The sequence below is a fragment of the Palaemon carinicauda genome, chromosome 8 (assembly GCF_036898095.1).
Source record: "Palaemon carinicauda isolate YSFRI2023 chromosome 8, ASM3689809v2, whole genome shotgun sequence".
Lineage (NCBI taxonomy): Eukaryota > Metazoa > Arthropoda > Malacostraca > Decapoda > Palaemonidae > Palaemon > Palaemon carinicauda.
This window is the reverse complement of record NC_090732.1, coordinates 59,649,133-59,665,250: the sequence shown is the minus strand read 5'-3', so window position 1 is coordinate 59,665,250 and position 16,118 is coordinate 59,649,133. Positions and strand designations below refer to the sequence as shown.

The window sequence follows — 16,118 nt, the reverse complement described above, 5'->3', positions numbered from 1 at the left end:
TACTTTAATGCATTTGCAAATGTCGTTAATTCAGGCGTTTACTCCTGTCGTAATAAAGTCCAGGCCAAGTGAATCAGGTAAATAGGTAAAGCAATTCAAATACTTGGTCTCCCCTATCCTTCCCCTCTACTTCCCTCCCTCTGTCTAGACCCTCCTCCTATCACTCCTGTACCTTTCCTAGTCTCTCCGGTGTCGCTTACACTACCTTTTCTGTAACCTGTTATGTTGTTAATAACGGATAGAATTGATATGTAGTTTTTTTGTTGTAATTATTATTAACATTTCATGTAATCGGTGTATTTCGTCAGGTTTTATGAGTTTATAGCTTGTAGCCTATTTATCAAACTAGGTGAACAAGCACTGAGGACTTTTTCAACTGTGTAAGAATAATGAAACACATTTTCCAAAGACGAGGTTGATGGGCTTTACCTCCTTGAAAGGTAGAAGAACAGTAATCAATTGTTTTATAGGTTGACCAAAAATTTTACATTCTATTTGCTCATTTTACCATTAACAATCATAATTTTGGTATCTGCTATGGTTTGTGCCTAAGCGTTTGTTTTACAGAGGAGGTTTTCCCATTATATTTATGACTGACATGTTAATTTGCCCCTGTAAAAGCAGAAATGCATTTGCATTACGTCTCCATTTTATATACAAAAAGGAACAAGCTAACAACAAACTAAGGATGAATATTAACAGGTAAGAGATACTTCAAGTTTGTTGGACAATGTGGCATAAGAAACACAAGCATATTACTGAATGATAAACCTCAACATTTACCCTATAATTCACTCTATATATATATATATATATATATATATATATATATATATATATATATATATATATATATATATATATATATATATATATATATATATATATAAATATATATATACATATATATACTGTATATATATATATAAATATATATATATATATATATATATATATATATATATATATATATATATATATACATATATGTATATATATATATATATATATATATATATATATATATATATATATATATATATATATATATATATATACATATATATATACATATATATATATATATATATATATATATATATATATATATATATATGCATATATATATATATATATATATATATATATATATATATATATATATATATATATATAAATATATATATATACATATATATATACTGTATATATATATACGTATATATATATATATATATATATATATATATATATATATATATATATATATATATGCATATATATACATATATGTATATATATATATATATATATATATATATATATATATATATATATATATATATATATATATATATATGTATATATATATATACATGTATATATATATATATATATATATATATATATATATATATATATATATATATATATATATATATATATATATATATATATATATATGTATATATACACACACACACACACACACACACAAGTGTGTGTCTGTCATTGTGCATATTAACCCAACAAATTATGTAGTTCGTAGATTTTTTTTACCATAGTTTTATATACTATAAGTATTTGTGTCACAGTATAATTTTCTGTATTCTACAGCTATTGTTTATTTCACACGTCTTTCAAGGAGGCAAAACTCATAAATTCTGTCTTTGTAAAGAGGATGTTTCATTATTTTTACGCTGTTGAAAGACGCCCTCAGGGCAAGTTTATCAAGTTGGATTGATAGGCTAAAGGCTATAAACTCCTTATACACCCTGATGAAATACAAAAATATCATGAAAGGTTAAAAATAATTATTATAACAAAAATCCATCATATCAATTCTATCATTTATTAACAAATAAAGCAGGTTACAGAAAAAGTAGAGTAAGCGACGCCGGAGAGACTAAGAAATGGGGTTACTGGAGGGATAGGAGGAGGGTTTAGACCAGAGGTTCTCAGCCTCTTTTTACCCATGGACCCCTTTTCCCTTCTTTTTTTTTCCTGGTGGACCCCTTCCTAACTATTGGTCATAAGACAATATTTTATTTATCACTAATATAAATTATTAGGTTTTGATAAACAAACAAATAGTATATAATTAAGCTTCATTTTCAAATAAATACTAATTCAATACAAATAAAGTATTCTACAATAATAATAATAATAATAATAATAATAATAATAATAATAATAATAATAATAATAATAATAATTTATAATAATAATAATAATAATAATAATAATAATAATAATAATAATAATAATAATAATAATAATAATAATTAGTAATAATAATACTATCAAAAAAATATAGTGATATTAATTCTTTAACAGTATCTTGTATTACAATATTATAATGTTTCTCCCATGGTCAAGCCGTTGGAAAATAGAGATCAGGCATTTGAATTCACTGTAGCATTTATGTACACTGGTTATTTTTTTTTTGTAAACAGTTAAAATGAAATATGTGATAGAAAAGAGAGATAGTCATATTTATTCAATGAGATCCCTGAGGTTGATGCTGCTCTGCGAGCTTTTGATAAAAGTTGAGAAAACACGACTAAATGCCGATTCAACAAGATAAGATGTTGGAAAAGCTATAACATAGATCTGTGCTCTATCCCAGAACAAAGGGTACTTTGTAGCAACATCATTTGTCTTCCATACATTGTACTTTCCATCTTTGAATTTTGTACGCATAATTTCATCACTTTGTAATTCGATAAGATGCTCTTGCAAAGATATGTCTTTATCGGCAACATTAACTTTGAAAGGAATTGAAACCCAAGTCGGTATAACCATCATGAGTAGGTCACTAAACTGAATTTGCATATCTTTACGCATATTTTCCATATATTCACCATATAATGCAAGATCTTCATCTTGCAAATCGCTGCTAACAGAGGCCAAACAAGGAAACTGTTCAGATGCACGACACCTGATATCATTTTTATACAACTGTAGTTTCCTCAGAAAAGCAACAATAGCAATTCTACTAGATATCAGATCAGAATCTTTTCCTTGGAGCTGTTTATTAAAAGAATTCAATTTTTCAAATATATCTGATAAGAAAAACACGTCACATTTAATTGCAAGCAGCTGTTCTCCAAGTTGTGTATTAGCAAGAAAGGAAACAATAGAATCCCCAAGTGCAATGAAGCGCTGAAGACAATTTCCCTTTGATAGCCATCTCACCTCTGTATGTAATACAAGCCTTTCAAACTCTTCTCCATTTTGCTTATATAATTCTTGAAAAAGGCGGTCTCTGAAAGAATTTGATTTTATACGGTTAAATACTTGTATTACGACAGTAAGGGCATCATGCAGACGTGCACTCAATTTCTTTGCAACTAAGTGTTGACGGTGTATCACGCAGTGAATACAAAATATTTCTGGGACAGCTTTTTTTAAATGTGCAATAAAGCCTTTGTATCTGCCTGTCATCGAAGGTGCACCATTAGTAGCACAAGCGATTATATTTTTGAGTGGGATATTGTTTTGCTGGAAATAAGTAACAACTTCATTAAAAATTGTTTCACCTTTTGTGTCTGTCACAAGACTTCTAGCAAGAAGCATCTCCTCTTTATGTCCTTCATCACTGTTAAATCTAACATATGCTAATAAAATGGCCTCATTATCTCTTAAAGTGGATTCATCAAGTTGAATGGCAAACTGTTTCACTTGCAAATGGGATATCAATTGTTTTTTTTTACATCCTCTGCTATTTCATCAATGCGTCGTGACACAGAAGAGTTGCTTAAAAGGAGGATATTAATAATTTCACTTGCATTTTGTTTCATAACTGACGAAATTATAACGGACACTGCAGGTAGAATTACTGTTTCACCAACATTATGGGGTTTTCCTGCTTTTGCTATTATTTTGATAATTTCATATGATGCCAGTAAACCATAACACATTTTACTCACTTTGTTATTAAACACTTGAGACACTGTTTTTCTAGTTTGGAAATCATCACGAAGTTTTTTAAAGTATTCTACTGGGTGATCTTTCTTTCCCGTGTGCTTCTTTTCTAGATGGATTCTTAGTTTACAAGGATTCATACTATCATTTGAAAGTACATCCATATATATGAGGCACATTGTTTTCGTTTCATGATGTGGTGCTTGAATAAATCCCTAAGACAAATATTCAACGGAATACTGTCGGCACTTCTCTTTATTTGGAGTAGCCATGGGATGTCTGCAAAAGAAAAAAATCATATATATATGTATTTATATATATATATATATATATATATATATATATATATATATATATATATATATATATATATATATATATATATATATATATTTATATATATATATATATATATATATATATATATATATATATATATATATATAAATATATATATATATATATATATATATATATATATATATATATATATATATATATATATATATATATACAGCTGGTAATACAATTATTGCAGTTCACAATATCTAACTATATATATTGCTATTCATTTTTATATATTTTTCGACAAATATAACACATATTTAGAAACAGAGTGCAAGATAAGTTTTTGGGGTTAAACTGGTAAATAGAAATGTTATAGTTGAAATAACTTGAATGATTGAAAAAAAACTATATAAGTCATTCACTATTATCATTAGGGTCACCAATGATATTTTTTACTTCCTCACAGTTGATAATTATATTCAGATAATTGACAAGATATGAATTGATACTTAAAATTTGTATCGAAACGGGAAAAATTTCCCATTTTTCTCTTCAGTCTTTTTATACTTTTATACTGGGAAGTGATTTTTTCGTTATTGAAATCCAGAAAAAAAAAATACAATAGAATGTCTATCCTAGGAACTTCTTAATATCTCTTACCTTTCCCCGATGGAGTTCAACGTTAGATTGAAGTCAACTGCTTGGGTGAATTTACTTTTTAATAAATTTTCCCTATAGTTGATCCACAGGAATAGACATAGAGCACTTAAACACCTGGGCACGGTGGGAGGTGATTTGAAGGGTCAATAATCTACCTACCTCCTAGTAATCCTTATTTTCTCAACGCAAAGTATTTGTCCTCACTCTTGACTAAGCCGGTCAATTTTCCATATATTTCATATATATATATATATATATATATATATATATATATATATATATATATATATATATATATATATATATATATATATATATATATATATATATATATATATATATATATAAATATATTGGTGATATCTGTCCTTTTTTACTTAATAATTCTTGTGTGAAATGACCAATGATGGTCACGGCCAGCTAAAATCCTAGATTAGCGGTCCTGGGTCAGTGCTCGTTATCGATAGGGATTCCTCATTACCACCAAGATATCAATTAGGGCAGAGGATTAACTTGAAGCCTGGTCAGATTGTTTTTAGTCGAAAAGGATAACTTTCCCCTAAAATCTAAGATTTCAGCGGCCTTATTTCTTTGGGTCGAATATAGAAGGATTTGACAGATTGAAGTATTTCTGGAATAAATTCCCTAAGGAGATTATAGTCCAACTTATTTAGGAAGGCAGCTGCCACTTCTTTCTTGACCTTGTAAAATCGTCCAGCCAAAATTGCGGTAGAAATTAAATTTTTGATAATAAAAGTTTTCATCATGGACCACCAAAATATCACTGTGGACTCCCAATTTGTTATGTTTTGCCTGTGGACCCCCAGAAATATTCCATGGACCCCTAGGGTCCATGTGGACCACGGTTGAGAACCCCTGGTCTAGACAGAGGGAGGGAAGTAGAGGGGAGGGATGGGGGAGTGTAGGTATTCGAATTTCTTTACCTACTTACCCGATTCACTTGGCTTGGGCTTTAATTTGAGAAGAGTAATAGCCTTAATTAACAAAATTTGTAAATGCACTAAAGTATAAAAAATTAGGGGTAGGTCTATAGAGTGCTGCATCAAAGTACCATTCTGATCAAGTAATTAATAAGAGAGATATTAAAGAAAAACTCTATTTTTGTCAGAAATGCATAGTAGGAGCTCTCATTACAAAGGATTTAAAGCCTCTCCAACACATTGACATCATAATTGAGTAGTGGGATTGATTAAGAGGAATTGTTTCTACATGGATATTCATATGTATCGCACATTATAACCTAAAATTCTTTGGTCCGTCCACACCTTGAGTATAATGTTCACGCTTGGTTACCATACTTTAAAAAGGACATTTTGAAATGGTAAAAGTCTAAAGAAGAATGATTAAATTGGTACCTGAATTAAAAGATTTGTCTTATGAGACAGACAAGGTACAGAAAACTAGGAATCATATCACTCCAACAATGAAGATTTCGAGGAGATCTGATCGAAGTATATAAGATCATCCATGGATTTAAGAATGTAAATATGAATGAATATTTTGAATTTGATAGTGATAACACATGAACGAACACCTACAAACTAAAAAAAAAGGATTTGATAGAACTGTGAGAAGATGTTACATTTAACTATTGTACACGACGTAGATTATGCAAAATCATTAACAGAAAAGGAAATTATATCCAGAATATATAAGATAGAACTCGATTTAAGATTTAACATGAGTATTTACAGTATTATACAAGACCCACGGAATACTCACTGCACACTAAAATTAATTGATGATATACATGTTTTTACGAAGTAGGTCTTGAGTTTACTTCACAAACTTCTATGCAGTAAGGGACATACGACATTGGTTATATTCATATATAAAAAGATGATATGAAAAACAGCTTCTGATGTTGAAGAGATTGATTTTTAACGCCCCGCCACAGGCCCATTCTTGAATTATCTTGTATAACTCACGCCTGTCAGATGGCTGGCGCCGAAGCAGAATGTAGAACTCTCATCCCAGAATACAACGATGTTTCAGAGTTAAAAATTGTTTTAAGTTTACATCAAAACACATGAACACATTGGTAGTTTTATTTTAACATCATATATGAAAAAAAATAAGCCCTTTTCACAACTTCTATCACATAATATACATAAATTTAGAGTACATATAACACAAGACCAAATGCGTTTTGCGTACGTGTTGTAAATTCCTGGAATGTTGTTAGTGCTCCTTCGGTAAGTGCATTCAGGAGTAGATTAGATGATCACTGGGATATGAGTAACTTGGCTAGTCATGACTAGGGGTAAAATTTGTGATAATTTGAATGAGGCAAAATTAATTATCTTTATTTCTCTATAATTGAATGATTGAATTTATTAGGATATAGTTTAAAACAACGTAAACAAAGTAACCATAGAGATAGAAATCCTGCATTCAACTGATACGCCATTCGATTTATGGTGCTGAACTGGTTACAACTACAAATATATTGTATGAAAGTCTAATGTTTTGCAATATATGTTCAGGTGAAACTCAAAGAAGACTAAGTCTTATTCTCCCACTGATATCAAATATGTAAATGGCAAATATGTAAAGTAAGATGAGATTCAGCAGCTGAAGACTAGACAGGAGAACAATACTCGCAACAAGGCAACAAATTGTAAGAATTAAAGCACTTCATAATAGATTGGTCACCAAAAAGGCTTTCTCAATGAGCCAATTATTCATAAAGGGTCACACCTGGAATTTTAAGAGTGGTATAGAGTTAAAGAAATATTATCAATGCGGAGATCAAGATGTTGAGGAGCCACTGTTTTAGAGTTCAACTTCATTCCCTATAATTACAATATAATTTAGTTGTTGTAATATTTTTCAACATAATTTGTAATATTTATGTGATATGATTAACAAACATAAGTGGCATGAAAAGTCCATAGCTTTATTATTGTATATCAAGTTTACCGATTGTGAATATATTATGTTTGAAAACAAAGTAATGTAGAAAATGCGCAGTAGATAGGGTGAAGGATGATGAAAATGGAAAAGAAGAAAATCTCCAAAGAAACAAAGATCAGGTTTTCCTTGGAGAAATGTCAAACATGAAGAAATTAAAAAAAAAAAGTCTCATGAAATGAAGTCAGAATTTTACAAAATCCTTCAAAATTTCATAAAAATCAAATAAGATAACCAACATCTTCTCTTCAATAGTTGCTACAAGAAGAATGTAGTAAATGATACGTGGAAGGTTAAGATACGCCTACTCTCTCTCTCTCTCTCTCTCTCTCTCTCTCTCTCTCTCTCTCTCTCTCTCTCTCTCTCTCTCTCTCTCACTCTCTCACGCACACACACACTTTCAAGTGGTAAAAAACGGATTTTGAGTGAAGCAAAAAATCAATTTTTGGGTGAGATGGCCATGTCGTCCTGATGGAAGTTCCTATATATGTACTACAGTGATATTCCCAGAGAATTCTACCTTTAGCTATCCAGAATTCTAACTCCTGGCGCGAATATCCTTAAATTTCTCTCAAGGATATCGCATAATATCAGAGAATGTATTCTTGACACGTCACATAGCAATCTGCACCCCTAATAGCGTTAACGCTTCGAGGGGGAAGTAGCAGAATAGAAGGGGAGCCGTATTAAGGTTACCCTAGTTCTCATACTATTGAGTATCACAACAGTGCCATATATAATATGGCGAACATTCCTTGTAGCATTGAGCATGGTGCTACAGATACAGTACTTCGGGAGGGATACTGTGTAGGTCTTTTCTTTTTAGAAAAGAAGGGTGGGTCCATCAGGACGACATGGCCATCTCACCCAAAAATAGATTTTTCGCTTTGCTCAAAATCCGTTTTTTGGGCGCAAGCCATGTCGTCCTGATGGAAGCGTACCAGAGCATTAATGTATCTGGATTTTCATCAGTGCCTTAACCTTGGGACAACATTTCTAAAGTCATTTGGACCAATTTAGACAAATGACGTTACCGTTATCCGTCATCATCACTAATCATAAGCAATGTTAGTGCTTTCTGCCCCCTACAGGGAAGAGTCATTCTAGACAGTAGAAAAAGGGGCCTCAGGGTTAGCATATATTGTATGAACAAACATAAGTATACACTAAATATACAAACAGTCTCAAAGTTTGTATATATTGTCAAATCAATATCAGTGTCTCTTATATCTATTGTTTGTGAGCATACAACTATATGAAGAATTCTTACTTTAGTAAGTCAAAGAACTCTGGCATTTTACACATGTAATTGTCGGGTGAATTAGGACGCAATACATTCTAATAGACATTTACTCCTAATAAATGACTAAATGAATTAACCAGTAAAACGAATGTAGCATGATAATAGAATTACACATGTAACGTATACAGAAATTATATTTCTTTCTTGAAAGGGAAAGAAATGATGAGTGCCACTCTGATTGAAGAAAATTTTTATGATAAAACTTCTCTTCGAAAATTCTGTACCGGTTACATTCTATCATCACTGTGTACTACTTACACACGGCACTAGTGCTATCTGTATAATTCCACACCAGGGATTTTGAACAAAGATAGTGTCACCATGGTAACACTCATAAAAAGGAGGTCACAACAAAAGTAATGACCCTTACTCCCTTTAATTGACAATCCCAGTCAATTAGCTGTTCATCGCAGACTTAGACGGCAGGTTTAAAAATTCTACCCGCCGTCACCACATAATGCTTCAGTCCATGGACCTGCTTACCATAGTGTTTGTAGAACACTCTGGATGATTCCCATCCAGAATATGAGCGAGGGACGTTCGAGGTCCCAATTAATTAACTGTCTATGACAGTAATTAGTGGGCAGGTTTTAATACGCTACCTGCTGCCACTACATAGTGCTTTAATTCATGGACCTGTTTCGCATAGTCTTTGTAAAACACTCTGGATGATTTCCATCCGGTGAATGAATGAAGACGCTCAAAGTCCATATACTGAAAGAAGTTCAGTGATAAAGAAATTTTTCTCGGATCATGACCTGCGGGAGTAATGTCAGGATCTGCTCTACGAATGAAATAGGTGAGCTTCGCTCTTTGTTCTTTTAGGGATAAGTTTGATCCAGAGGTTTCTCCTTTAAAGAGTTGTCCTCCCCTGAAGTCTGAAGATCTACGAAGGTAGACCTTAAGACACTCTACAGGACATAGAGAGATATCTTCCTTCAGAGGGCAGATTTTCCAGGGACCCCACCTCTTAGTGGGTAGCTCGTTCTTAGCGAGAAAGGTTGGATCAGGAAAGAGGTTCAGTTCTCCCGCTTCTGTAAACTTAATGTGGCCCTCGTCTCTAGGTAGGGCCACTATTTCACTAATTCTAGCCCCTGAGGCTATCGCGAACAGAAAAATAACCTTTTGTGTTAGATCCTTAAGGGAATAATCTTCGTTGTTCATAGATGAGGCATAATGTAGGACCTTATCCAAAGACCATGAAATGGGCTTTGGTGGTGGTGCAGGCCTAAGCCTTGCACATGCCTTCGGAATCTTATTAAAGATTTCATTCGATAGATCTACTTGAAAGGTATAGTCAAGGCTGATATGCATGTAGTTCTCGTGTTGACCACCAGGCATTGATTATGAAGGTGGACAAAGAAGGACAGACAGAAGTTCATCGAAATTTCTTTCGGTACTTTTGCTTTAACAAAAGCAACCCACTTTTTCCAAGAAGACTGATATTGTCTTCTCGTTGACTTAGTTTTGTATTCTTCTAAGAATTCTATATTGCCTTCTGAGATCCCATATCTTTCCCTAACTGCTATGGCAAGGAAATCATGAAATGAAGGGTTCAGGTTCTCCGTGATAAATCGAAGGCTATCAACTTTTGAACCCTTTGATATAGTCCTAGGTTCAGAACTAGGGCCAGCCTCAGTTTCAGTTCCTTCACTAAAGAGGACAGATTACTCTTGGGCTACTTGGGAGCCAATAGAGCTACTCCCCCTTGGAAGGATCTCAGCATTTTGAGGACCTTCAGCAGGCGATTGGATGGGATGAATCAGGATATCTGAGTCCATCCCTTCTATACCAGAGACATTACGTCTGTTAATTCCACTAGAGGGTCCTCGTATGGGGCTACATCTCGAGGTAGTTTCTTGAAGACGCTCGTGATGAAGAGGTCGATTTGTAGTTCTGGGACTTGATCCCATCTGGGAGGGAATAGGTCTGCGTCCGTGGACCATTCCAACTCTATCGGCTTGAGCAAGAATAGAGCATCCACTGTCACATTGTGGGTCAGTTGTATATGAACTGCTGACAGGTGCCATTCCTTTAGGTAAGGGATGGTTAACGTTACCTATACCGTATGAGACATTTTCTAGCATTGTCGATTGCGACGTCTCATTATCGCTTCGGTGTCTCAGATCAGTCGAAGGAAGTCTGATCTGCGTGGAGAGAGCTTCCCCACTCATGACAGGACCAACATGGTCTTGGGACTTTCGGACTTTAACCTTTGTTAGAGAAGCAATAAAAGAAGGACCTATGATGGTCTTTTTAGATCTCTTCAAGCGTTTGATGCGTATCTTCTCCAGACTCTTGACGCATCTTTCAGCTGTGCTCTTAGCACTGGGTCTGTCACTATTGCGAACTGGAGAGAGTTCAGGACTCCTCCTTGCTAACGTCTTGGGAATCTGACTGATTACCTGAGTCTCTTCACCGACCTTACAATCTCCTTTTATATTCCTATGGAAAGGGAGAGTTGGTGTGACTACAGACTTCCATGATTTTACAGCCATTGAAACTTTTGAGCTGGAGGGAATTGAGATTTCTTGAGGCTTGTCTTGCATAGTTGCCTGAACCATTTCTAGACTTGGTTATTGCATGACTAAGTCTGCCAATCCTATGAAGACATTTAGGACTATGTTTAGTCCGACACATATCTTTCCTTGGATATACGTTACCTTCTGTAACTTGAATCCTAGATAGGAGGGGATAGGATGATTGGCTGGAAGTTGCCAAGGGACATTTTTTAGGTCTGACAAGACTACAAACACCCCTTTTTGACACAGGGTCCAAATGTTCAGAAGGATTAACATTCTGAACTCGCTGTTTTATTTGAACTTGATGAGTGGCTACAAGTCCAGAATGACTCTGAGATTTCTTGAGTCCTTCTCGTGAACACCAAACAGCCTTCCCTGGGATACGATGGACTAATGTTTCCTTACCACCTATATGCTCTAGAGCTCTTAGGTATACTCCTCCGGGAGGGTTTTGGATGGTAGGAGGAGTTAAGGAAATGATGGTGGAGACAATTCTACTTCCCATCGTAGTCCCATCTTGATTAGGCCTTGGACCCAAGGATCGAAGGTCCAACAATCCTAAAGGAACCTCCCTCCTACCAGAAGCATCTCTATGCTTCGAATGATCAGTAGGATTAAATTTTTTACCACCTGCCTGTAGCATTACGGTCGTTGGAGCCATGGGATGTTGTTGAACAGCCCGAAGTATATTTCCGGACTTTCCTGTCTTCCTTTTAGGTTGGGAACCCACAGCCATGGAAGACTTTCTCTTTGAAAGGATGCCCCACTTTTGGAAAAGACCTACGTTCACTGTGGTGGCATTCTTAATCACTTCCCTAACTACCTCATCTGGGAAGAGGTCTTTACCCCAGATGCTGGAAGATATCAGCTTCCTTGTCTCATGTTTCAGTGTTGCGGCCACGTACACAGACTCCCTACATGCTCTCCTAGCCTTCATAGAGGCGTAAAGATCTTTCACTAAGGTAGCCATATGCATTTTGGCTAGGACCATGAGCATGTCTGGGGTACTTTGATGGGATGAGCAAAACTCTAAGTAGTTTTGTAGAGATAGGGAGGCTGCGAGTCTCTCCTTTGTCTCTTGTTCGTTATACAAGAGAAACTCTGATAGTTTAGGGAGAACTTCGTTAAACTGTCGACTGGTGACATCCACATCTAATCTTCCTACTGAAAAAGTTAAATGGACTTACTTCCAGTCCTTCTCCTATCTGGGAAAGGCTGGTGGCAGAGGCTTGCACTCCTCGAGTGCAGGGCATGGCCTACCTGCCCCCACTGCCTTACCAACCGATTTAAATGCTTTCCCCATAAAGGGGAATGAAATTGAAGCAGGAGCAAGAAAGGAAGGGTGCCTGTTACCCAGTGTTGATACCTTCGACACCGAGTAACCCGCCTTTTCCAGGCTACTTGACAGGATAGCCTGCGCCTTATCATGGTCGAGAATCATGACTTCCTTCGATTTTGTTCCTTTTCTTGACTTTGATTCATCCTTCAGTCGAACAAAACAATTAGGAAAAGCGTCAAAGCTTGGCCAAAATTGGATTTTGTCCAAAGGAACCGCACCCATCTTCTCCGAGATGTAGAGTTTGCCATTTAAAATCGGCATCAGCTCCACAAATCTCCAGGGATTGGTTTTGGAGCATGTCGGGAAGTCATGATCCATGGGTCGTTTGTATGACCCTTGGGAAGCAACAAGTGGAGCTTTATTAGGCTCTATCTTGCATTTTACTTCCTGCTTTTCGTGTTGCTTGCAAAAGCTCTCTAATAGATTATTCACTTGGGCCCATAATTGGTCCATTCCCTCTAATAGAGGGGTAGAAGATAAGGATGTCAAGGTCAAGGGCTTTAGAGCCGGCATAGGCGGAAACAATTTCGACTCAACATTTATCCCTTCTTCCCATACTTCCTGCCCTCCTTCCCAAAGGCTATCTGACCCTCGGGAGATGTAAATGGTGCCTGGGGCACCACTATTTCCTTACTTGCCTTTGGAAATAGTAGCTTAGTAATCCTATCATTAGGTAGGTAAGGTCCCGGAAATATTTTCTGGAAATCTCTCACCCAGTTGCGTAATTTATCTCGAGTTGTATCCCTAGTCTCTGTAGACTTGGGATTCTCGAAACCTTCAGACATTAAGGTCCAGCATACATTACAAACCTACGGGTTCCAATAATGTAGTGATTCGGAAATAATATTGCAGGGGGCATGAAACCTGCAAGTATTATGACCGTAAAAACCCCTACTCTTGATCTTGCAGAAGACTGCAGCACAAGTCATCTGGTGTTCCTCCTGTAAAGAAAGGACAAAATGAGTATATAATTGATTATCTCACTGATAATCAATATGTAAAAGTCATTTTTTAACAAAGTAACTTAGGACAGTAAGCTATAAAGGGATAGTAGGGGACACATACTTGTGTATCCCATGTAAGCAACTGCTGTTACCTTCCCTCAGTGTTAGCTATAGGGAGATTTCTCTACCGAGGTAACTCCAACTAAAAGGGTTCTAACCCCTAGGGGTAGAAAAGTGTATAAGTCACTGTCCCTTTTTATTTCTATCATTGTGGGGTAAGGATGGCTGATTTTTCAATCAGAATATTGAAGAAATACTATTCCTTCAATACAGGAGTGGTACCAGCAGAAGCTTGCCAAGGGTACCCAAGATATGTTAGAAATAACTACTGTATAATCATTCTATAGTTTTCTATTTGCAGCATATGCTATGTTGCAAATTACTGGATACTGTATAATTATATATAAAGTAGTTCAGCCATCATGCTGCCTTTGTGGCAAGCAAGTGATAGTACAGTCCAGCTGGCATGACGCCAACTGGACTAAGAAAAATAAAAGACATATTTGTGTATCCCACCAAACCTATTTGCTGTGACCTCCCTTGCAAAATTAAATCATAGCGTTTCCTTATCAGGGAGACTCAAGAAGAGGGTTCTACCCTTTAAGGGTTGGGAGTGTAATACTCCAGCCCTTCAAATATATAATATTGTAAGTTAATCTAAAAAAAAACTGATTTCTAATCAGAATATTGAAGAAGTTATATTCTTTCAATATAGGATTGGGCTCAGCAAATACCTGAGTAGGGATACCCAAGATATATTGGAAAAAACTACTAGTATAATATATACAGTAGCTTTCTATCTGCAGTATATCCTATCCTGCAAATATACTGACTACCTGTATAAACATATACTGTAGATTAGCCGGCATGTCGCCGGCATAGCTAGTTCTTGCCGGCACATCAAGCATGATAGCTAAAAGAGAGAGAGATAGCATGGAGTGAAGGCTACCTATTACTGTGTATGTATACAGTAATTAAGGCTGTAAAGTCTAATTTTACTGCCTTTCTCTAGAAATAGGGTTCGAATGGAAGGGGAGAATGTAACATTCAGGCTTCCATCCAGCCACAGTACTATTGCCGGCAAGGTCCCGCCGACACACTGCCAGCAGGCTAGCCTCCGGCAATACTAGTACAGTCAGCATACTGCCGGCTAAGTCAGCACCTATCTGTGCCGTTCTGGCCGGCGGTACTCCGGCTATAAAACTTGTGGCTAGCAGTTCAAGGGAGAACTGAAGAACCTTAGAGACAGAAGGGACTTCCCATTCCCAGCCATCATGACTGCTGGCAGCCGCCAGCCGCCGACAGCCGTCATGGCTGCCAGCAATTTGCATGGCTACCAGCAGTATGCATTGCCGCCGGCAGTCGTCATAGCCGCAGACAGATGAAAGACGTAGTCGCCGGCAACCAACCTGGCCGCCGGCAGTTGTCATGGCTGCATACAGCTGTCATAGCCGCCGGCAGCTGAACAACGGCAGTGGGGAGGGAGTCTGGCCGGCACCGGCAACCCACCGGCATTGGTAAGGTTGCAGGATACAGAGGGGGAGGAAAAAGGGTCCTATATGAGGTGTGGTAGGAGCTGGCTATTTTGCCAGACCTAAACACCATCCCAGGCAGCACAAATATCATCTATTCTCCAGCCTAGTGTGTGTCAATACAGTTAGGGGGATAGCAGTAGTGCCACCTCCTCTCAACAAGGGAGAAACAGAGTTCCAGTGCCATGGCATCCTAGGCCTAAGAAGATACTACTCTTCAGCCTAGGGTCAGCGAACATAGGACTAGTCTACTAGGCCACGGGGAGAAGATGGTGGCATCATACAACCACTTCAGGTGTAGCCTAGGGAGGACTAGCCTCCTATGCCGGCAGCCTAACCAGCAAGGGAATGACTATTCACCCTGCCTCCGACTGCCGACACAAGACTAAACACTCTGAGTTCCTGACCGAATGCCAAAACTTGCCATCTGCAGCTAAGGGACGAGTCAGAAAAACCCAAGGTTAGTCATGCCTGAATTAAAAATTCAAGACCAACCCATTAGGGTTGTAGCCAAAGGCTACACTCAGAGGTAAGAGGAATTACCCTTCAATCTCTAAAAGAGACGAGTATCGATTATATAATAATTCCAGGAGATATCTATCTCCAATG

At 36.2% G+C, this 16,118-nt stretch overlaps 1 protein-coding gene across 1 annotated transcript; it reads right to left on the bottom strand.

Moving 5' to 3' along the window:
- Positions 1 to 2,496: 2,496 nt before the first annotated feature.
- Positions 2,497 to 12,610, bottom strand: LOC137645247 (SCAN domain-containing protein 3-like). The gene is made up of 4 exons (XM_068378069.1): positions 12,189 to 12,610; positions 11,326 to 11,557; positions 3,199 to 3,675; positions 2,497 to 3,030 (listed from the first exon to the last, which is right to left on the bottom strand). The coding sequence occupies exons 1-4, from the start codon at positions 12,608 to 12,610 to the stop codon at positions 2,497 to 2,499; spliced, it is 1,665 nt and encodes a 554-aa protein (XP_068234170.1).
- Between the last annotated feature and the right edge of the window lie 3,508 nt (positions 12,611 to 16,118).

Excerpts from the sequence above, each read along its gene's own strand:
- LOC137645247 (XM_068378069.1), bottom strand. The coding sequence starts at position 12,610 with ATGCATATGGCTACCTTAGTGAAAGATCTTTACGCCTCTATGAAGGCT. Across the intron at positions 11,558-12,188 it reads AGGGAGGTTCCTTTAGGATT|GAATATAAAAGGAGATTGTA; the intron begins GTTGGACCTTCG and ends CCCTTTCCATAG. Across the intron at positions 3,676-11,325 it reads TTATTGCTTCTCTAACAAAG|TTTGCCATTCAACTTGATGA; the intron begins GTTAAAGTCCGA and ends CAAGTGAAACAG.